The sequence below is a fragment of the Boleophthalmus pectinirostris genome, unplaced genomic scaffold, assembly GCF_026225935.1.
Source record: "Boleophthalmus pectinirostris isolate CB_2022bp ecotype Guang Dong unplaced genomic scaffold, ASM2622593v1 HiC_scaffold_18, whole genome shotgun sequence".
Taxonomy (NCBI): Eukaryota; Metazoa; Chordata; class Actinopteri; order Gobiiformes; family Gobiidae; genus Boleophthalmus; species Boleophthalmus pectinirostris.
The window spans coordinates 22821769-22844078 of record NW_026571133.1 but is presented as its reverse complement, the minus strand read 5'-3'; the positions used below and the strand labels follow the sequence as shown (position 1 = coordinate 22844078).

Sequence of the window (22310 nt, the reverse complement as noted above, 5' to 3'; positions counted from 1 at the left end):
TAATAGATCCATGGTGACTGCTCTGTGTGTCAGTCTGGCGTCAGTGTGCTCTGTGCTCTGTGGTAAAGGAGACGGAAGTGATAGAGGAGGACTTCCCTCCGGACAATAATTCAATCATTTTTAACAGAGCACAGCCGCTTTCACAGACATGTCTACAGCATATAAAAACAGGTAGGAAAACGGTAACATTTATTTTGCGCTTTATTCGTGTATATTTTAACAGCAAATAGTGCCAATATCGTCATTAATTTTGCAGCTTCCAATAAAACCACATAAGGGATGGGTTAGCATCACAGCTAGCTAAAGAACAATATACGCCAGGGCTTTAAAAACATAACTATACGCTTTACAAAACATTTTTATTTACCAAAATATTATTCTATTCAATGGTTACACGTTATGCCAATATTCCGTTTTTCGCTACAAGTTTTGCTTGATGTTAACTGCAGATAGCAGATGTTAGCACATCAGCTGACCCACACTTCCTCTCTGGCTAACAATTAGCCATCCCTCTGCTGGAGCTGCTGACAGTTTTTTTTTTTTAACACAGCCACGCTGAATGTGCATGTGCATTTTTTTTCTCATTTTCATTTTAGACATATATATATATATATATATATATATATATATATATAAGTCATGTCATGAGTCATGTCTTAATTTTGGATCATTTGGAATTATACCATTACCATATTACCATCTAGTGTTCAGTTGGTGTACCTGCATTCAAAGCGATTGTTTTTTGTTGGCACATTTTGTTCTATATCTTGCATTTGGTTCAGTTATAATGTACAGATATGTTAGAAATTTTGCTAAAACATTCACAATAAAGTGTATTCTGTATTTGTAGAATACAGGAATTTAAAGTGGCACTGAGTGAAGAAAACATCAATTTGAAGACCTTGCGAGAGTTATGCTTCAATGGTAATTTGTTTTTTACTTTTCTGCTGTAATCATTATTGTCATTAAAGAATTGTCTTCTATGCTACAGGTATCCCATTTGAAGGAGGTATACGAGCACTTTGTTGGAAAGTAAGTAGTAATAGTTGGTGTCAGTGAGTCTTACTTACTGTTGAAACTACTGTTGATAAAACAACCAGCTGTACATTAAGTAGTTGCTGCTGTCCATTGATCTGATGTAATTTTGTTCTATGTAATTTTTTTTTTTGTAGATTCTCCTCAATTACTTACCTCTTGATCAGACGGTATGGGAATCTTTCTTAAAAAAGCAAAGGTAAAAGTAATGTTTGTTTATATACATTTAATCTTTTCTCAACTGACAAGTTGGCAACAATAGCTTATGAAATGTTGTTTGGTCACCACATAAACACAGGCATCCACAGTCTCATGTTGTCTGTTATAACTTACTTTTGCTACGATGCTGAAAAAAATCTCTTCAACAGCTAACAATATATTTTGGTTTCCAGTGTATTTACTTTTCTAGCTTTTATATTCCTTGCCTCAGTAATAATAATAATGCAGTTATAATGTCCATCATAATTTAATATAATACAAATAATAAAATAAGTGTTGATAAAAATGTATGACATACTTTAAAATATCCATCCATTATTTGTGTATTTTTTTCCTTTGAAAGGGAGGTGTACTCACAATTTTTAAAAGAAATGATCATCCAACCCGGTATTGCTAAAGCAAATTTGGGCCTTTCTCGAGAGGATGTGACATTGGAGGATCATGTGAGTTGGTCAAACTATGTTCAAATGTAATTCACAGGTTTCTTTAGTTACACCTGTATTTTTGTGTCATACCTTGGCACTTCTGAGAAAGCAGAGTGCAGCTGATGACACACGTATGACACAAAAATAAAAATATTCCAACTATAAGAACCTGTAACGACTTGATGAGCCTAATTGGACCATGTTCAAATGTTTTATTGCACATAAACACCATGAATTTTAGTTTAGTTTCCTAACTATTGACTTTACTTTTAGCCTCTGAATCCAAACCCTGATAGTAGGTGGAATACCTACTTCAGAGATAATGAGATTCTTCTTCAGATTGACAAAGATGTGAGGTATGAACCCTTTTTAATCAAAGATGCTTGCTACAAAAACATAACTAAATGCAATGTATTCGCAGGCGGCTATATCCTGACATGGCATTTTTCCAGCGGCCGACTGACTACCCATGCCAGCTTATTTTAGATCCTCAAAATGATTATGAGACACTTAGGCGACGAGTGGAACAAACTACCTTGAAAGCACAAACTGTCAATCGCAACCGCAGTGGAGTCACAAATGTCAGTTGCCGTTGAGGGTATTGTGTATTTTGTTGCTTGATTTTTTTATTGTCTGTTTGATCATGTTTATAGGTTAGCTCTCCTGGAAAAGCTTTGAACCTGTATCCATCCAATGAATATGAAGTACTGCCCAATGGAAGTGAAGCACATTGGGAGGTTGTGGAGCGAATCCTGTTCATTTACGCCAAGCTGAACCCAGGCATAGCTTATGTACAGGGCATGAATGAAATTGTTGGCCCAATATATTATACCTTTGCAACAGATCCCAACAGCCAGTGGAAAGGTAAGAGAACAGGTCCATGTAATTGGAACACTGCAATAAAATGTTAAACCTTTTGCCTCTTTTTATTTGTCAGAGCATGCTGAAGCAGACACTTTCTTCTGTTTTACAAACCTGATGTCCGAAAACAGAGACAACTTCATTAAGAGCCTGGATGATTCGCAGTGTGGCATCACTTACAAGATGGAAAGTGTGTACTCAATGCTAAAAGAGAAAGATTTAGAACTCTATCTGAAATTGGTGAGTGTCAGCCTGTGTGCGCCAATTTCATCAGTTGCAGCCAATTGTGATTTGGTATAAAAAGGGCACAATGCATCAATGTCTTTTCCTCTGAATCAAAATTGGCTTTGAAATTTTAATCATGTGATAACACTGTGGCTCTACATTCACAGTGTAATTAATCTACATTTATATTTCTTTGTTATCTATTTTACAGGAGGAGCAGAACATCAAACCCCAGTATTTTACATTCCGCTGGCTGACCCTGTTGTTATCACAGGAGTTCCTTCTGCCAGATGTCATCCGGATTTGGGACACCCTGTTCTCAGATCTGGACCGTTTCCATTTCCTGATTGTCGTCTGCTGTGCAATGCTAATGTGGATTTTACATTTCGTTCATTATTTCTTTCTGTCAGTAATAATAATAACTTAAACTGTTTTTCTATCCGCAGACTCATCAGACAAAACTTGCTTGCAGGGGACTTTACTGTGAATATGAGGTTATTACAGGTAAAGGTGCTGAAATATTACCTCAGGATTTCAGGACGACTAATTGGTCCAATAGTTAATTAGTGTGTATTTTTGGCCAGTCCAATTAAATTAGATCTTATGGTTTCTTATTATCAAACCAGTATTTTGATCATACCTTGATCTTTTCAGTTGCACTTTGCTGCCTTACCCAGAAGTGTCATGTGATGTTGATGATATGGGTCCAGTCAGCTGATTTAGCATATGGCGCAGGGGAACAGGCAGAGCTTTGAATACATGAAAATGGGGCACAACACTGAGAAATTGCTTAAACATGCAAAACAAGCCCACCAGGAACATCTTAAATCTGCTAGGAGAATTTGGACTGTGCCAAGGTAAAAAAGAAAATAAGTCTTTAGTCATAGAAAAACCTCAGTAAACACCAGAGGCTATCGAGATCTAGAAATGCACCCACGTGACCCACAGGACTGTGTAGGGTGTACCTAAAAGATCAGATACACTTCTGAACACAGGAGAATTCAGAGGGCAGCAGAGTGCAGCTGAAATGGTCTATATTGAAATGTAGAACTGATAATAAGTGTTTAAGTGTTAATGATATTTTCACATGCTAATGGCCTTCATTAGCTTTCGCTTCCAAATGATTCTAGTTTGATAACTGCACTCAACATTGACGACACAGTAATTTATAGAGTTGTTCCACTGGACTATTGTTTTGGCTTATGCATCTCAATTGCTATTGGCTGTTTAAATGTTTGTTTTTTTAAACAAAGGATAACATTTTTTTCCCCCTTTCAGGATTATCCAATCTCAGATGTACAAACCATTTTGGCTAAAGCCAAAGACCTGCGGGATAACTCCTAACATCAGTAAAACCCCAAACTACTTTTGTATTTAGTAGTCTGCTGACTGCCATAGGAATAGGACGGAAAGCTGAAGTATTGTTTTGTGTGCGATGAGCTGATGGCCACAAGTTGAATGTGGTTATCCTCTTCAAGCCATTTCTCCCATGGAGATTTCTTATCCTCTAAGAATGATGTTTGCTACATTAATCTTACACTACCAATTTCAGTACATCAACATGCTGGAAATGTTCAGTAATGAAGCCAACAGCGATGCCACTTGTTTTGTGTATCAAATATTTATAGTTTAAGCAATAGTGCATGTTTGTTTTTAAACTTTTTTTTAAAGGATTTTTTAAATGTAACAAGTCAGCCTTATTTTGTAGTACTCATGTGAAATGAGAGACAGTATTTGTATTGCCTTGTATTGCCTTGTTGTGATATTACTGAAATGTCACAACCAGCTTGTATTTATTGAGCTTCAAGTCTCAAATCACAATGCATCTCATTTGCCGAAATATTCTACTACTCTGTGACTGAGCATGTTTACTTTCATTTACGAACAATGCCACATGTTTTAACCAGTTTTTGTTAAGCGTTTTAACAAATTTAAGACATCTTGAGGTATTATGTTAATTTCACCCATGCATGAATAGGTTTTTGAAGAAAAGTAAATGATCTACATCAAACATTTCATACATCTGAATGTAAATGTGATTGTCCAAGCGTATTCCCAACCTTTTTAATCTTCTGTTTTCTCAAAAACTACATATCCCTATGTTCTCAGTTATATATTTTGAAAAAAGCACCCAATGTTCCAATGTCTGAGTTTATTTTATTATTTTTAAAGCTTTATGTTCCTACGTTTACAAAGTTTCTTTTTTATTCTCACGTGCAGGAGATTAGTCATAGTAATAAGACCGTATACATAAAAGACTATGATGACAAATCTATTATTTTAACAGAGCCATGTGATAGCCCTCATCCTGACCATAGCCTTAACCCAGAATTTGATCTGATAAGTATTTGAGTTTTGAGCTAAAAACACACACTTCTGAATATGTGCTATGATCCCCAAAAGTGAAAATCTCTACATAACTTCATCATACCCAAGTTTACCATCTCCTAAACAGGTCGGGAACCCTTACCCTGCTTCTGTAAAGACCACCCGACCAGCCAGTGAGAACGCTTTGACAAAACTCAGAAGGAAATGGCTGGTCTGGCGACTGAAAAGATGCATTCCAGACACTATAACTTTATTTTCAAATATAAAACTTAAAATAATACACCAATATTGTACTGTTGTTTCGGGAGATCTTTTTTTTTTTGTGTGTGTGTGTGTGTGTAATGAATTTGTGCTTCAGGGTTACTGCATCTTGGGATATGGGGATAATGTCTATTCCACTGCATGAGTCAAAATTTCTGAGCACATTGTTCTAATGTATTAAACGACTTCTATTATTATTATTTTTTATTATTTTTATTATTATTATTTTGCATATGTACATTAAAATCAAGGTATAAAAGTCTGACAAACTGAGCGCTTGACGTCTACCCGCACTGAGAAACTATAAAACTCCTCCTCCGACTGACCCTCTCTGACCCGACTGCTTCATAATATTTCCCGCTATGGGTATCGTGGAAGGGGCGAGCACAATTATTGTTAGCTCTTATGGTTAGGGTGTTGCCTAACATGTCTTGATCATTGAATTTGCGTTTTTATGTTTTTTACGCAACCAAGTTTCTCCCTTGAGCTATTTTATTTTATTATGTTGGAGCTTGGAAGGCGCGTGTTTGGTCAGTGGCTAGTGGGTAAGCTTACAGCTAACGCAACATGTCATTACAGCTTTTGTCAACACTGACACTGTATTAGGCCTATCATCAAATATAACTTAGATCCCTCGATATAACAATCACCCATATCTTGAGTTAAACAAGTCCGTAATCTGTATGTATTTGTTCTTTATACAGTCTATGAACTGTGTTTCTCAAACTGTGGTAGAGTTACTTCAGATGGTACTTGGGCAATTCTTCAATACGTGGATTTGCCTAATTTAGAGGTCATTTTATCCACTTTTTGTCCTCCTTTGGATTATGTCTTGCTACAGTGGGAATGATGTAGCCCTAGATTAGATTTGGAATAGGCCTGATTTATTATATGTTATTATATTGTAGTGACCAGACGTCTCTATTTACCCGGGATAGTCCCAGTTTTACACAAGAAATGTCCCAGATGTCCCTATTTTTGACCAATCTGATACCTGCCAACAGTAAAGAGAGGCATAAATTGTCATTTGTTTAGGTAAAATAGAGAAAAGCTGCTTAAAAATGACAAAAACGCAAAGAAAATGTGACTATAATCACATTAGTTTGGGTTGGTTGGTAACAATAAAATTGTGAAACAAGTGCATAATTTGTTTCACAATTTTATTATTACCAACAACCCAAACCAGACTTGTCCCAGTTTTTTATTTTGAAAATCTGGTCACCCTATTATAGACCTGATTTATTTCAGAAAGCCAAATCTTTTTGTTGGCAGTACTTGGTGTTTGAGAGCCAGGCATTATAGACTATATGATGCTCAGACAGTCCCAGATAAGTGCTGCGCATGCACTAGATGTCAGTGGAGTCAAACTTTGTAATGAATTGCATAACATTTTATGACTTTGTACTTTACAAGTAGGTTACAGATGAGATTAATTGGTTTTAAGACATGTTCCAAAGTTCACTGATCCTTACATTTAGACATGAAGACAACTAAGTGCGAGGAACTTGTATCAACAGACTGAGAAAAATAAACAGGTGAGCAATTTCTTTTAGGGTTTTCCAAAAATGTATTTATTGTTACTTATTATGAACAATAGTAAAACTTGAGAGCTTTTACTCTTTCCTGAACATGTAAGTACTTAACCCACTCAGATTTAAGTGGTTTATAGTTTAATGCATCGCATGGTACACAGAGGTGGGTTATTCAGTTACATTTACTTGAATAACTGTTTAAAGAAATTTTACTTTTCAGAGTACCTTTTTAGCTGTATACTTTTACTCCTACTTGAGTAATACTTTTATTGAAGTAAGACTGTTACAACTTCAGTAAAATATTTTGGTTACTCTTCTCACTGTGAGTAAATGCACACGTGACAAAAGATTTATGTCAACAGATATATTATATATATATATATATATATATATATATATATATATATATATATATATATATATATATATTATATATATTATTTTTTTTTTTTGTCTATACATTGAAAATGTGTGCATTTGTGCAGATTTGTGCATTATTTTAAGTTTTGCCCTTCTAATTACATTTACTTCAAAGCATTAATCAGATGTTATGTCCCGACAGTTCCATTTACTTGACAATATTATTTTGAACTCTTACTTACTCTTACTTGAGTACAGTACAAATTTTGGCTACTTTACACACCTTGAATGGTACAGTCCTTGTTTGTGTATCTATTTTAACAGGTCAAGATGAGGTACTGCAGCACACGGGGTGAGGTCTGTGGCTGGGACTTCCGTGATGTCTTGTTCTCGGGTTTTGCTCCAGATGGGGGAATGTTCATGCCTGAAAATTTTCCGTTGCTGAGTCCAGATATCCTGAAGAGTTGGAGAAACCTCTCCTATCCCAAACTAGTTGTAGAAGTGGCCTCTCTGTTCATTCCCTCAGAACTTATACCCCGAGATGATCTAGCAGGTGTGTTAAAATCAGTGTGTGTGTGTGTATCCTCAATTCTTCTACACACATCAGGATGCTTTCACTTTGACAGATTTTTTCAACTTTATGGGCCACTACTTAAAAACTTTAAAGTTGCAAAAGGAATAATCCTGTGAACATTCAGATTTGAATGATGAAAATGCTAATGCATATAAAAATGTAGTTAATTTTATTTCTCTTCCAGCCTTGGTACATGATGCTCTCTCTGGTTTCTCTGTGCCTGAGGTGGTAAAGATGGTGCGATTGAAAGATGGTCTGTCTTTGTTGGAGCTCTTTCATGGGGATACGCTGGCCTTTAAGGATTTGGCCATGACTTGCACTGTACGTTTCATTGACTACTTTTTGCACAAGGAGAATCGCAGGGCCACTGTTCTTGTAGGTAAGGACTAAAGAAGGACATTATGTTAAGCCCAACAAAAATGATCAGTAAGCTACAGATATTAATTCTGTTTATATATAGTAACTTCAGTAAGTCTTCTCGCCCTCTTTTTAGTTCTTTCAATTTGATTACAGTGTATGTAGCCAGAGACTGCTGAGCGCTCACTAAGGCCATTTGTCTCTGATGGATCACTTTGGTTAGGGTTAATCAGCTTTTGGTCATTTTTGATTTGTTCCTTTTGATCAAATCAGGACCAATCATTGGAATTTACCTCCTGTGGACTCTGTAAAAAGTGCATAACCATCACAGCCATGATTGAGAGAAATCTGAAGGAGCTACTGTAATATATTTATTGAGTGAATGTGTGGGGTGTTACTAATTTTCTCACTAAAAAGACAGAATATAAACTTTCTTTTTCATATCTTATCTTCCTAAAATTCAGTTTTTATTTATCTAACATAGAGTAATCAGAGTAGAATTTGGGAATAATAAATAATTAAATTTGATTTAGTACACCATCATTAAAATGAATGAATTAAACAGGATGTGGAAACCTGCAGAAGCCATTAAAATATGGATGTTACAGTTGATCACATCAGATAAACCATCATTTAAAATGTAAATAGTATTTTTTTATTTAAATCAGGCACTTCAGGAGACACTGGAGGCTCTGCTGTCCAAAGTGCCAAGGGTTTGTCTGGGTTGGATGTGATGGTCATTTATCCAAGAGGACGCATAACTCCCGTCCAAGAGAAACATATGATAACAGCGCTCGAGGATAATATCCATGTTTTTGCAGGTATTTCAGTGAAAGTAGAAATGTTACACTCTTACGAAAGCATGTCTTGAAACTGTTGTACTGTAGCTTTATTACTGTTTGTATGCCCACAGCTGATGGTTGCTCTGATGACATTGATCAGCCTGTACGTCGCCTTTTTGCTGATCAAGACCTTGTTAAATCATATGGTCTCATGAGCCTGAACTCGGTAAACTGGTCCAGAATCATGGTCCAGCTGGTGCACTATATCTATGCATATGTTCAGCTTACTGACTTGGACCAAGTGACAGACCTCCAAACATCACCTGAACTGGAAGTTGTGGTTCCCACTGGAGGGGCAGGAAACATTGCAGGTCAAACAGAAACTTATGATCTTGCAATGTACTTTTACTGTGTAACTGCAGGAGCTATTGTTGATTAGGTCAGTTGTAATTGTTATCAAGTCATAGTAACTTCTAATAAGAAATTCTATCTGGTTTGTTTGTCTTAGCTGGTTACATTGTGAAGCAGATGGGTTTGCACCTGAGACTTGTCGCCATGGTGAACTCTAATGATATTGTGCACAGGACAGTCACCAAAGGGGACTTTTCAATGGCATCAGAAGTCTTCCAAACCTTGGCACCTGCAATAGACATTCAGGTACATTATCAGTGTTCTTAGCTTTGTAAAATAAGAGTGGATAATGGTGGTCAAGGTTAATAAATGTACAATGAGACTCTTAGCCATAACCTGTTTTAGTCTGGCCCCCTACACATTTTTAATAAAATCTATTATAGTGTATTAAGAGTACCCTATTGTTGTAAATTCCCTAGTAAAACATAGTTCAGTAAATTCAGGCAATCATAGGCAGCTCAGGAGTCCTTGTTAGCACCATGCCCTTGACCATGGTTGCTTCAGATTATTACCTTTAACCTATCTAAGTCTGCATTTATGAGAGTGGGTTTGTAAATATTTAATTACTTCCTTGATTGCTATGTAATGTTTTGATACTAATTAACTTCATTAACTTGTTTAATTTAATTGTTGATGTAAACTGTTACAAACAGTCATTCATATGCTGATAATATGTGCTAGCTATTACTACTCTCATATCACTAGCTTTCAGTTAGTGGTATGATTTTAAATGTTCTTATAGATTACCAGATGAAAGGATAGATAACCAGACAGACAGATAGAAGAAAGGGCATTAAAGCTCTTCAAATCCGTTCAAGTGTCCTCTGTCACTCTGGATGAAGTGTCCCAGTACAGTCTACAGTCCTAGACATGCCCAATACCTATATTTTACAGAAATGACAAACATATATTCAATGACAAATTATATTTTATTTGTTTATTTATATATCTCTTTCACAGACATTTTCACTCCCCAAAGGCGCTTTACAGAGCATTATTCAGCATTATTCATTCAGCGTTCATTCATTGTATTATTATTTATTTAGTTGACTTTTATTGCCACAGTTAGAAAACACAGTAGGCCTACAGTTCTTAAATGGTTTATTTATTTGTTATTTTTTGTGAGATTTATAGGATCCATACAACATGGAGAGGGTATTCTGGCTTCTTCTTGACAAAGATGGAGCTAGTGTAAAGAGACTGATGGAGGAATTTCAGAATTCACATAGACACACTTTGCCTGAAAACCACCGCAAATTGGTAAAATATCAACTTTTGCCTCACACTCATGTTGAGATCTTCTGCTAAATATTGCATTATCACCGTAGCTTTCTCAACTGCTGTCAACTGGAACAGTAAATGATGACGGTATTTTGGAGACAATGAGAAGGTGTTGGGAGGAAAACCAATACATACTCTGTCCACACACTGCTGTAGCAGTGTGGCATCATTACAACTGCCCCCACAAACATGGACTGCTCAGGTCAGACTTCTTTCAAAATCATTAAGAAGTGCTTGTGGACAGACTTTAACTGAATCAACTCTTATGTCCTTTTCAGGTGTTATATTGCTACAGCATCTCCAGCCAAGTTTCAGTCAGTGATTCAGAAGGCAGGCCTGACCTTTGACCTTCCAGAGAAAGTACAGGAGCTGGACAAGTTACCCACTAGATATGAAAACTTGGAAAGAGGGCCAAACTGGTGCAATGACTGGGAAGACAGACTCAGAGAAAAAATAAAGGTTGTATCCTCAGCCAGATCACGCAGTGTTTCCTACTACAGATAGCCTGTTTTAATCAAAGCTATGTCATCTAATAATGTTGTGTCTGAAAATTTAACAATAGAAGGCTATATTATTGTAACAGATGGTTTTAACCAATGGTGTCATTTGTACACATTCTTATTAAATATGTGTTATATTAATGCCTCTACTTATTATTGCCTTCCTTGCTATTTCCTGTCTGTAGGTGGCGCAGTGGTAAGCCATCTGGTACTTTTTACTAACTGTCGGTGCAGAGCAGCTTTAATTGGTTTTATTTTAGGAGATTAAGAGATTAGTTTATGCTTCAGTGAAAAGCGTATGTCTCTCTTACTGACAGACTTAAGATATTTTCTGTATACACCACAGGCTGTATAATAGGCTCAGACTGTATGGTGTTGTATTATTGTTTGACAGCTGTGTCCAATGTAAGGTTGATGGTGTGTATTCTTATATTGTTTTACCACTGGAAAAACTTACTCACAATAATATATAATACTATAAGGTTTTTGTTGAGAAAGTGAGGATTTTTTTCTACTCGTATAATCCATTGTTCGGCTATTACAGTGTTTGCTAAATTTCCGAGGAGCCCTGAATGTTACACGTAGTTTGACAGCTGGACAACCAAACATGGCGGCTGCTAACAGGAGCTACCAACACCTTCGATTATAGTCCGCGCCAGCTCTCTGTTTGTAGCTCACGACGAAAAAGATGCGCAGAAAACGAAATAGCCCAGTTTCCTGTTTATCTGTGTTGCTGTTGTTGTCGACGAGCTTTGTTATTGTTTTGAATCGGTATACAGACAGACAGTGCCGATAGGAGGTGGACTACCTGGACTGGTTGGCTATGCTCTTCTCTGGAGATGTTTAACAGGTAATCAAAAGCTTTGCGTATTGACAGCATACGATCATTTGTTTAATATGTCACTCAGATAACATACACAAGAAACAAATTGTAGACTTTTATAAAACAAAACGAGCGTTCTAAACCAACCCTCTGTACATGTCACTTGAGCTCACACTGTTCGTCTCTCTGGTTGGAGGATGAGTCCTGTTTAACACCTGGTGTGCTGTATGTAACAATGTGAGACTACATTCAAAATGGGTAGAAAGGTTTGTTTGTGGTAAATAGTTGGCCTCTGCCTGTGTAACTATCTAACTATGTAACACTATGTTTGTTCCTGCTCATGTGACTGTCACTTTCTCTTCAGATAACAGAGCTTCACTCAGTCCACCTTTAAACACTAACTCCAGGGATGATGTCATCACCATCAACAAAACCAAAGACCCCAGACTCTCTTTCAGTGTCCTCCCTGCTGTCTGCTGATTTGGACAGTGATGGCGATGGAACTAGGGGGGACGACAATGGGCTGCGAGACTTGGAAGTAAATCCTTACGATGGTTTGCCATTTTCTTCCCGATACTATGCTCTTTTGGAAGAACGAAAAAAATTGCCTGTTTGGGGGATCAGACAAAACTTCCTGGAGCAGCTAGAGAGCAACAGCATGTTACTTGTCAGTGCACCAAGTGGATCAGGAAAGAGCACCCAGGTAACCAGCATCTTACAGAAATACACAAATATACTCAAAGAGAAAATTACTGTCCAAATAAAAATTGTATTCATCTACCCGAAAGGTGTACTTTATGTACTTATGTACTAAAAGAGCCATTAAGTTTTTTTTTTGTTGTGACGTGTTTATACAGGCTGTTCATCTTACAATTCTTTCAAGTTAATGAATGACAACAATAAACTCTGACCAAATTACACTCCTGTTGTAATCTCTTCACTCTTGTAAATCTTTTGCTTCACCCAATCCATTTTTTACTAGCATATATTTTTTTCATCAGTGATCTGGAAGACTGCAGATAAAAAAACAATTTGAACATAAATCAATTTGGAACTATTTTAATTGTTTTAAATAAATGTATGATGTTTATATTTTAATCTCTGTAAAAAAAAAAAACATGTATATTTTGATTACTTTTGTGTGTAATAATCCATCTCAACAATATAAAAATTATATTTCTTCTCCCTCCTCCCTGTGTCTCTGCAGGTGCCTCAGTGGTGTCTGGAGTATGCTTTGTCCTTTGAGTTTTCTCATGGCCTGGTGTGCTGTTCTCAGCCGTATTCAGTGGCAGCAGTGAGTCTGGCTCTGCGAGTGGCTGATGAGATGGACCTGAGTTTGGGGATGGAGGTGGGGTACAGAGTGTCCCATGATGACAGCTGCACACCGGACACCCTCCTCAGGTCAGGCAACAGACATATACATGATAAAAGTGTTCAAATCACACATAGGCAGCAGTTATTAGATCTTCCAGGTAGATCTTAACCAGGCTTTAAATTTCAGACATGACACAATGTGTTGCATAATCATGCACAACTTGCCACACCTTTATACTTTCTTTAATCCCCTTTTGTACCTACACATGTATGCCAAACATTTTGGGTGTGTTTTTATTTTTAAAAATGATAATTATTTATTAAATTATAATACATTATTGTTATTTATTGTTCCTCTCTCACCTAAGGTTTGTCAGTGACACTTATCTACTGGAGGAAATGATGTCCGACCCACTCCTTCATCAGTATGGGATAGTGATGTTGGATGAACTTCAGGAGCGCACTGTCCACACTGACGTCCTGTTGGGACTGCTATGTGACGTTTGCCAGCAAAGACCAGACAACTTTCGTGTTGTGCTCCTGACACACCCCACGTTAGTTCCCCGCCTTGCCTCTTTTCTTGGACCAACTGTGCCCCACCTCTCACCAGATAGTCCCATTACAGATGGCCCCACAGATAGTCCTACAGAGGTGCCTAAGGAGGGGGGTTGTCAGCCTTTTGGAGGCAAACAAGTGGAAATATTATACAGAGAAGTGTTACCTGGGAAGGACCCCGTGGTAGCAGCTTGTCACATGGTGCTTGATTTGCACAGAAGGGGAGAGGAAGGTGACGTCATGGTGTTTTTGGCCAGTTCACAGGTACAAACAATAATCATATTAAAATGTAGGGACATGTAATGTCAGTTTTTGTTAACAATGAAACTATTTAGAGTTTGTGAGTTTCACCCCTTTGTCTGAAATGTGAAACGAGGACACCACACCTGAGACGCCTCTGGTGTCTGGTGTCTTGATACATTTGTAAAGGCAATGGAGGCTGCATCTTACACAACACAGTTACTGACCTGCATTTGCATTGTACAGCATTTAGCAGAATTTGTGTATTTCCATATCTGGACCTACACTACGAGCATTAGCAATTTCATTTCAGTAAAATAATAGTGGCTTTAGTGGTGTGTATAACATACATGGCTAATTATAGGAGTTTATTAAATCATTGTTACTGGTCAATTTCATTGATAGTTTTAGAATTTCTTGTATGTTGTATTAAATTAACTCTTGCCCTGCTGAACTGTACTGCCATTGTTTCAATAAAATTAACAATAACTTTCATCAATGTTTTACTGTGCAGAACATTGAGGAGTGTGGCGCACTTCTCGAGAAGGAGAGCATTGCCTTGAGTCCTCAGCTTGGAGTTCTACAGATCATCCCACTTCACTGTGGCCTGGGCCCTCAGACACAAAAGGTTTATGAGGGTGATCCTGAAGTAAGCTACTCCCTTGAAGAGTCAGCACTGACAACAGATGCCTCCACAATGAGAAGAAAAGTTATTCTCACAGACATGCTTGGAGAGGCATCATTTTCTGTGCCTGCAATACGCTATGTTATAGACACAGGACTGCACCTAAAAACTGTGAGTCTATTTAATTCAAACTCAGTTTCTTGTCTGTAACAGCAGACCATATTTTCACAGAATATCTGTTTAAACACATTTTTTTTTCAACAGGTTTACAATCCACAAATCAGAGCTAATTCCCAGATACTGAGAGCAGTCAGTAAACAGCAGGCAGATATACGTACTCAGAGAGTGAACAGTAACCTATCGGGTATATCTGCATTTGTACTGTATGCAATGATCAATTCGTCTTAATAGAGTTATAATAAGTATGAAACATTTTTTAGGGTTGTGTGTCCGTCTTTATCCAAAAACTCTTTATGAAGAGGGGATGGGGGAAGCTCACTGTCCTGGGGTGATGGATGAAGACCTCAGCCATTTAGTGCTTCTCTTAAAGAGGCTTGATATCGCTGATATGGGACAGTGCAAGTTTCTGGACAGACCAGGTACACCAATTACTCATCCCAAACTTACAGCACACTGTAACTCTCAGTATGTTGTCCCCAGCTCCTGAGGCGCTGATGCAGGCCCTGGAGGACTTGGACTATTTGGCAGCACTGGATGATGATGGAAACTTGTCTGAGGTTGGCATTATAATGTCAGAGCTGCCACTGGAGCCGCCTCTCGCCAAAGCCCTAATTGCAGCCTGCGAGTATGACTGTGTAGATGAGCTGCTCACCATTGCTGCTATGCTGACGGGTGAATAGATTTTACACACCACACTGTTACTTTGACTCCTTTAGATTCTAATGATTATTTCCACTCTGCCCTGTAGCACCTTCCTGTTTTGCAGCAGTTGATCCCAGCAAAGAGGAGGATGCAGTCACTCACTGGCGGCCTCTAATGCACACTGAGGGGGATCACATGACCCTGATCAACATTTATATTGCATTCATAGAACGTATGTTTTTCTTATATTCATATTTTTTACAATTCATTTTAATAATTTACCCTAAAACTATATGTGTTTGCAGATAATCAAGATGAGGCTTGGTGTATAACAAACTTCCTGAGCTATGCTGCTTTGCGGTTGGCTGCTGTGATACGGGCGGAGCTTTTGGAGGTGATGCAGAGAATAGAGCTTCCAGTATCTCCACCTACATTTGGCTGCCAAGACAACTGCACAAACATCAAGCGGGCTCTCATCTCAGGCTTCTTCCTCAAGGTAAATCAAATCAAGGTCATTTTGAACAAATATTTCTGTGTATTTTAAATGCAGATGTTATAAAAGTTCAGTTTTAATTATGGAAGTAAAATCTGTGTACATTTTTGGTGGCTTTCTAGGTGGCTCATGATGTGGATGGGTCTGGGAACTATCTTCTGCTGACTCACCGCCATGTGGCGCACCTCCATCCCTTTTCTTCTTACTTGTGTCGTCAACCCTGCCCCAAACCGCCCAACTGGGTACTGTACCACGAGTTCACTATTTCCCGGGATAACTGCATCCGGATTGCATCAGACGTCCACCCTCAGATGTGAGTCAACCAGGGGAAATCTATGTTTACATTTACCACTTTGTTATTATAAAATTATACATGACAAACTTTTTCTTGGCTCGTTGTTGGAAAAGTCTAAAATATTTTGAAAATTATCTCGAGGAATGGGGCATCAAATGTTATTCGCAACGTTTTCCCAAAATGAATTTTGAAATTTCCAGTTCTATCTTATGGGCCTATCTTATGCTAATCTTGTAAGTATGTCATAATATTGTATTCTCATCAAAATAGGCTGTGCTCCTGTCTTCAAACTGAAAACACTGTTCCATGTTGTATGTCATTAAGTGGCAATATTGTAAGTGCTTCACTATGTTTTTAAACTCCATACACTTTAATAGTATTTCTAAAAGGGGGGTACCTGAAGATGCTTGTACCTCACAGCCTTAACTAGGTTGCATGCTACAGTTTAACCACTCCTTGGGCTTGTGTACAGCTGTGTCTCATTTTTGTGCATGCACTACTGACTAAATACAGCAGGGGGCAAGTTTTTTGTTTTTTTTTTTGTATAAATTGTCTATTAAGCCAAGCTTTGAGGATGGAGCTATTGTTTTTCCTTTTTTGAACCATCTTTGCTTCTCTGTGCACAAACAGATATTGTAGACTTTCTGTGGCAGTCTCAATTGAACAAAAGGTAAAACAAATTTTGGTTATTCTAGGGTATTGCAATATTGCCAGCTCAATTAAAATTTTTACTTTAAAAGTACCACTTCACATGACATCACAAGGTGGAACAGAGCATTTTGATCTTTGGAGATGTAGACAGACTAATAATAAAGATTTACTCAAACTAGTGTGAATGAAACAAAACAACTCCAGGTATGTAACAACATTCCAGCATGGCTTAAAGCTCATAGGAGTCAATTTTGTGTAATATACCCCAACCCCACCATCCCCCCACCCCTAATATGGGGTATTTTTTTCAGACTTCTGATAACTCCATTGAATAAAACTGACAAAGACTTAGTTCTTTCTCTATAATAATAAAGGATGATATGAAGTTCAGTATAATAAGCTTTTTGGTTTGTGTGTGCTGCTGTAGGCTTGTGGAGTTGGCCCCTCAGTACTTCTTGGGAAACCTACCCTCAAGTGATGGAAAGGAGCTCCTGATGGCGCTAAAGCAGAGTGTGGACCCCCAGTCCCAGGAGGGACACAGAGACACAGAGACTCACAGCAAGTCCAGCACGGAGCTCTGTGTGCTCCAATAACAGGCACCGAGGTGGGAAGGCTTGTCACTTTATTGTTTATCTGCTGTTTTGAATTGGACACACAATCTCAAAAGGAGGAAAACGGTGTACAATAAGACATGATTAATATATAATGCTGTAAAATATTTTGTCCTGTTGTGACATCAATTCCACTGTTATTTAATTTAACATGTTTTTATTTTGAGGGATATATTTTAAAATTTACTGTATACAATGCTTTCACAAAATTTCTTTTTGAAAAGATGTGGAAAGCAATACACATTTTGGTATAGGGACTCTTATGTTCAGAGTCTAAACAAAATTATTTAAAGCAAAAACTGTAGCACACACCTCCTCAGGGCCAACTCTGATGATACTTTTTTAGTTGCATACTTTACAGATATCTGTCTTCATCATTTGCCTCTTCACTTTCTGGTATCATTATGATTGATTCCCCTTTATTATGCCAGACAGGGATTATGTTTAGTGTGTTTAAATTAAAGATGTTAGATTAACTTTTTTTTCATCACCACAAAATGCTGATTTATTGACATATTTGTACAGGCTGTGGTGGGTTTTAACAGACTGGGTGCAATTCTTTTGAGTTTGTCATTAAATCTTTTTGTCAGCTGCGCTGTTGTCTTTCAGCACTTGTTGCCTCATCGTGTGATACTCGTTTTCATTTTGTTTGAACATCTTCAGCTCGATCTCTGTCTGTGCACGCATCGACTGCAACCACAAATTCAAGAAAATAAGAAACCTGTGGAATAATATTAATTAAGAATATGCTCAGTAGGTTTAGTTGAACAAACCTCCAGGTCTCTGGTGATGGCATGATACGGCCCATGAGTGATCATAAGGATGGAATAGGCCTTGCATATGAACCCATGGCCCTGCTCAATCTGGCCTGCATGCCAGTGGGTCACACCTGCCTTCATGATAGCCAAGCCAAGCTGAGCACTGTTGGGATGGTACAACTTTCTGTAAAAGTACAACAAAACATAAATCAGGCAAATGAACACCTGAGAGGAGGTGGACAAAGAGACAGAGGAAAAGAGGCACATGAGTCCACTCTTCTCTAGGGTTGTTACTTTTTGGAAGAACTACTTTTATTATACTTTTATGAGATTATTAACACACTCATTATTGTTGGTTTGACCCTATTATTGTAGATTCTATTTTATTGACTTGAGTACACGTTTGAACAGGTTTGAAAATACTCACGTGTATCCCTCCACCATCTTGCGAGCATAGTCTGCAGCCTCCGAGTAGGCGCGCAGGTAAGAGAGGGCCTCACTGGCCATGCTGAGCACACGCAGCTTGTAGAGGTTAGTGTTGCCCAAAACATTTTCCTGCTTGTCCAGTGTGTCGCAGCAGATCCGGGCCACCTTACAAAAGATCATGAACACAGATGATGGACAGTCACGTTATGGAGGTGTACAAAGAATCAAACTTTACATACCTCATGGAAATTGCCCTGAGTGCGAGCTGCTTCGATCTTTTCTAAGCTTTCTTTACTAAAAGCAATCACCTCCTTGACCTTATCTTCTGAGGGCTAAGAAGAAACAGTATCAACATTTATCACTGTGATACTTGATGTTTTATTTTAAGCAGAATGTTCTTTCTCACTTTGCTCTCTGCAGCAGCCATCATCAGGTCATCTTTTATGTGCTGTGTGCAGTGCTCACAAGTGCAGTCAAAGAAGTGCAAGTCCTTCAACTTCTTTCTGCGGTCAGCGGACAGGTTCAGGAAGTCCACATAACTGACTGTCAACTCTTGTCCCTCAGAGATTTTACCCAGAGCTCGGAGTTCAATCCTTGGCAAAAAAGATCACCATGCAAAGTCAAGAGCAAACCTACAAGTGGAACAGTAACAATAATTATGTGCCAGGCTTTTTCTCAAATATTAAAGAATGAGAACAAAGGACTAGTTGAAAAGAAAATACTTTTTTGAGATGCTCCACTCTACTTATTTGGCCCTGACATTCTAATTCTCGAATGTGAAGATGTCATACTCTCTAGCCAAAATTCCCTATTGATTATATATTTCATTGCAAAGTACATTGTAAAGAAATATACAAAGGTAAATAAAAAAAAGTTAAACCTAGCAACTAGTTGGTAAAATTCACTATATTACAACAAAAAATCTGCATTCTAACAATACTAATTTTAGCTAAGATTACTGGCCTCATGTGGTCACTGTTGAGCTCCATTACAAGCGCTGAAAGCAAAAGAAAAAAAAATTCCTTAAAGTTAACTAATTAACTGTGATAAATTATTGCTTATATTCCCAAGTAACTGTAAAAGCATTAAATAAACAAAAGTGCATACATTATGAAACATAATTACTCATGGCATATGTTGAATTTCAAATCAAATCAATTTTTGTGTAAAAAGTGAATAGTTAGTACACCAGTGACTGTTCAATTACATATTTTTCTAGATTGAACCCATCATTACATCTAGACTAGAGAAACTAACTGATGTTTTGTTGTAACTGTATAGTTTATACACACCTCCTCTTAGAGTGGAGAGCGGAGTTAAGGGCTGACTGGCTGAAAAATAAAGTGTAAGATTGGTTAAACAGGGCATGACAATGTGTTTTACTGTTGTCTTTCATACAGTGATACATACTTGCCATTATTGAGAATGACTGTGCAGTTTGGCCAGCAGTCATGGTTGACAAGACACAGGTTTGGGAAGAGTCCCACACCAACCTTCTGCAGACCTCGTTGGTCGGTGAGCGCCAAACCATTACACTTGATCTACAATATGAGAATATAAAGGGAATTATATAGGAAACATTCACAGACTCTAATGATGAAGAAAATAAAAGCATGTGTCTGACTTACAATACCAAAGATGTGTGAGATGTAGTCTGCAGAATGCTGCTTGCTGCCATAGGACCAGTATTGAAAGAATTGTCCCACATTGTTCTTGAGCTGTTTTAGGACTTCTTCTCCGAGATCTGCCACGTGGTCCTCTAGTTTGTCCACAGCCACCAGCTGGGTGTCAGTGGCAATCCCTGCGTCTTTGTGGATGCGCCACATCACACGAGCAGCCAGACTGGACACGGGTGGCAGATTATCCCCAGTTATGCAATATTCACAATTTAAATGGTGTCATATAACATGTAAATCATATTGTCTAATGCGTGGGTCCACAGTTTTTACTCGTCTTACCGGACTTGCTCATTTGGTGCTGTGACTGTTTTCCTGATGGCTGCACACTCCAGCTTGTGTTCTTCCCAGCATGCAGTCTGGCATGTGCGATCACAGTAGTGGGCAAATCTGCACTGGGCACAGCGGTGCAGATTGGACTGGCGGCGGAAGCAGTTGTGGCACACCTTAGCAGCCATGCTGATAACAGATACAAATAAAGATATTTGGAAGAAATCATCAGGTTACAGATGTGACTTGAATTCAGGCCTAAAATAGGTTGTTCATGGGTTCCAGGCTTATGATTTCTTCCTGATGTAAAGGATTTCATGAGGAACATTCCACATTTAAAAATTGTTCTGTGGGCAGTGACCAAAAGTACAAGAACAAGATACAAGCGGTCAAAATTAGTTTCTTCCACAGGGTGCCTGGTCGCTCCCAAGGAGATAGGGTGAGGAGCTTGTGTCTGTGAAAAGGAAAGTCTGGGCCTTCCTGCTCAGACCTGTTATTCCTCTCTAGGACCAATGCCAAGCCATATCCTTCAATCACAAAGTAATATTATGCCTTAAACCTATGAATAGGCAATCTTTGTAATTGTCATCTGTATTCAAACTGAATTCTTTTCAGCTTCAAAAACACAGAAAATGTAAATTAAAAATATTAGAATGCAAACATTGTTTCTATTCCCCTGAAAATCATCAAAGGCATCTCAAGCATGTTCAAGTTTTTTTCTAGGTCTCGGAAACTGAATCCAACAACACGTCATACTGAAGTTCAAATGACAGCATGACAACTCTGTGTCTGCTGGTGTCATGAGACCTCATCAACCAGCATAGATGGGAGTATACAAATAGTTTAATAACCTTTTATAGTTATAACATGTTGGTCTAACCAGAACCACATACCTCTCATAGACCACAGCAGAAAAGCCAGGCTCCGAAAACACCACATCTCCAGCTTTGAGCTCTTTAGTGGCCCTCAAGCCACGACCCTTGTCCCCAGCATCAAACAGCTGAGCGTTCTCCATGCCTCCTCCTGGCATTGTCCCGGCAGACAACACACACACAAGTGGAGAAAGTGCTGAAGAATGGGACGGATCCGAGGGACTGAAGAAAGAGCAACCACAGAAGCCTTCCACACAAACCTGACCCCTCTGTCCTCAGCTAGACATGGGCTAGGCCAAAAATAAATTCGGCCCCTCTAAGGACTGTACCACCTCCTCTCAAGAGTACAGGGGCAGAAAGTAGGAGTGATCAGAGGCCAAGGGCAAGGAGGTAGAGGTGCTGAGTGGGTGTCAAGGTGGGTGATGTCCCCTTGTTTGGGTGGGTGCGCCTTGTGGTATTTTGGTTCAGGGCAGCTGTAGTGATCCGTCAGAGGCACATGACTGAAAGCATAACTGTTCCCACAGCTACAGTCAGTGTAATTTAATGGCACCAAAGACTTCCTGTCTCTTTAAAGAAGCAGGTAAGTTTACATCATGGTTACTGAATAAAAGACAATAAATTTGCTTTGAGCCTTATCAGTATAATACAAAATGATACACGCTAATGATCACTGTTGGTCAGATTACTATTGATTACTCTTTCTGAAGGTAATGTAATTACCACTCTGA

At 38.3% G+C, this 22310-nt stretch overlaps 4 protein-coding genes across 5 annotated transcripts; 3 read left to right on the top strand and 1 right to left on the bottom strand.

Moving 5' to 3' along the window:
* Positions 1–21: 21 nt before the first annotated feature.
* On the top strand, positions 22–4912 carry tbc1d13 (TBC1 domain family, member 13). Of its 2 annotated transcripts, none has more exons than XM_020926463.2 (12): positions 22–171; positions 851–924; positions 992–1032; positions 1173–1234; positions 1598–1697; positions 1953–2035; positions 2101–2260; positions 2333–2543; positions 2617–2780; positions 2977–3137; positions 3212–3269; positions 4044–4912. In XM_020926463.2, the coding sequence occupies exons 1-12, from the start codon at positions 149–151 to the stop codon at positions 4107–4109; spliced, it is 1203 nt and encodes a 400-aa protein (XP_020782122.1). In that variant the 5' UTR covers positions 22–148; the 3' UTR covers positions 4110–4912. The 2 variants fall into 2 exon arrangements, with proteins under 2 accessions (XP_020782122.1, XP_055009823.1); XM_055153848.1 differs by having other exon boundaries at positions 120–171; positions 972–1032.
* A 755-nt stretch (positions 4913–5667) lies between these two features.
* thnsl2 (threonine synthase-like 2) lies at positions 5668–11292 on the top strand. Its single transcript, XM_020926594.2, has 10 exons — positions 5668–5899; positions 6833–6889; positions 7571–7799; positions 8005–8199; positions 8846–8998; positions 9091–9330; positions 9468–9616; positions 10505–10630; positions 10699–10853; positions 10930–11292. Exons 3-10 carry the CDS (start codon positions 7577–7579, stop codon positions 11153–11155), a joined length of 1467 nt encoding a protein of 488 aa, XP_020782253.1. The 5' UTR covers positions 5668–5899; positions 6833–6889; positions 7571–7576; the 3' UTR covers positions 11156–11292.
* A 222-nt stretch (positions 11293–11514) lies between these two features.
* Positions 11515–18188, top strand: dqx1 (DEAQ box RNA-dependent ATPase 1). The gene is made up of 12 exons (XM_020926405.2): positions 11515–12001; positions 12339–12677; positions 13182–13375; positions 13657–14107; positions 14598–14879; positions 14973–15072; positions 15149–15307; positions 15369–15560; positions 15637–15762; positions 15836–16026; positions 16146–16336; positions 17397–18188. The coding sequence occupies exons 2-12, from the start codon at positions 12384–12386 to the stop codon at positions 17560–17562; spliced, it is 2346 nt and encodes a 781-aa protein (XP_020782064.1). The 5' UTR covers positions 11515–12001; positions 12339–12383; the 3' UTR covers positions 17563–18188.
* LOC110161624 (histone-lysine N-methyltransferase Smyd1-like) lies at positions 18053–21820 on the bottom strand. Its single transcript, XM_020926407.2, has 10 exons — positions 21604–21820; positions 20723–20899; positions 20393–20606; positions 20175–20305; positions 20057–20095; positions 19171–19357; positions 19004–19096; positions 18766–18929; positions 18354–18522; positions 18053–18270 (listed from the first exon to the last, which is right to left on the bottom strand). Exons 1-10 carry the CDS (start codon positions 21738–21740, stop codon positions 18154–18156), a joined length of 1428 nt encoding a protein of 475 aa, XP_020782066.2. The 5' UTR covers positions 21741–21820; the 3' UTR covers positions 18053–18153.
* Between the last annotated feature and the right edge of the window lie 490 nt (positions 21821–22310).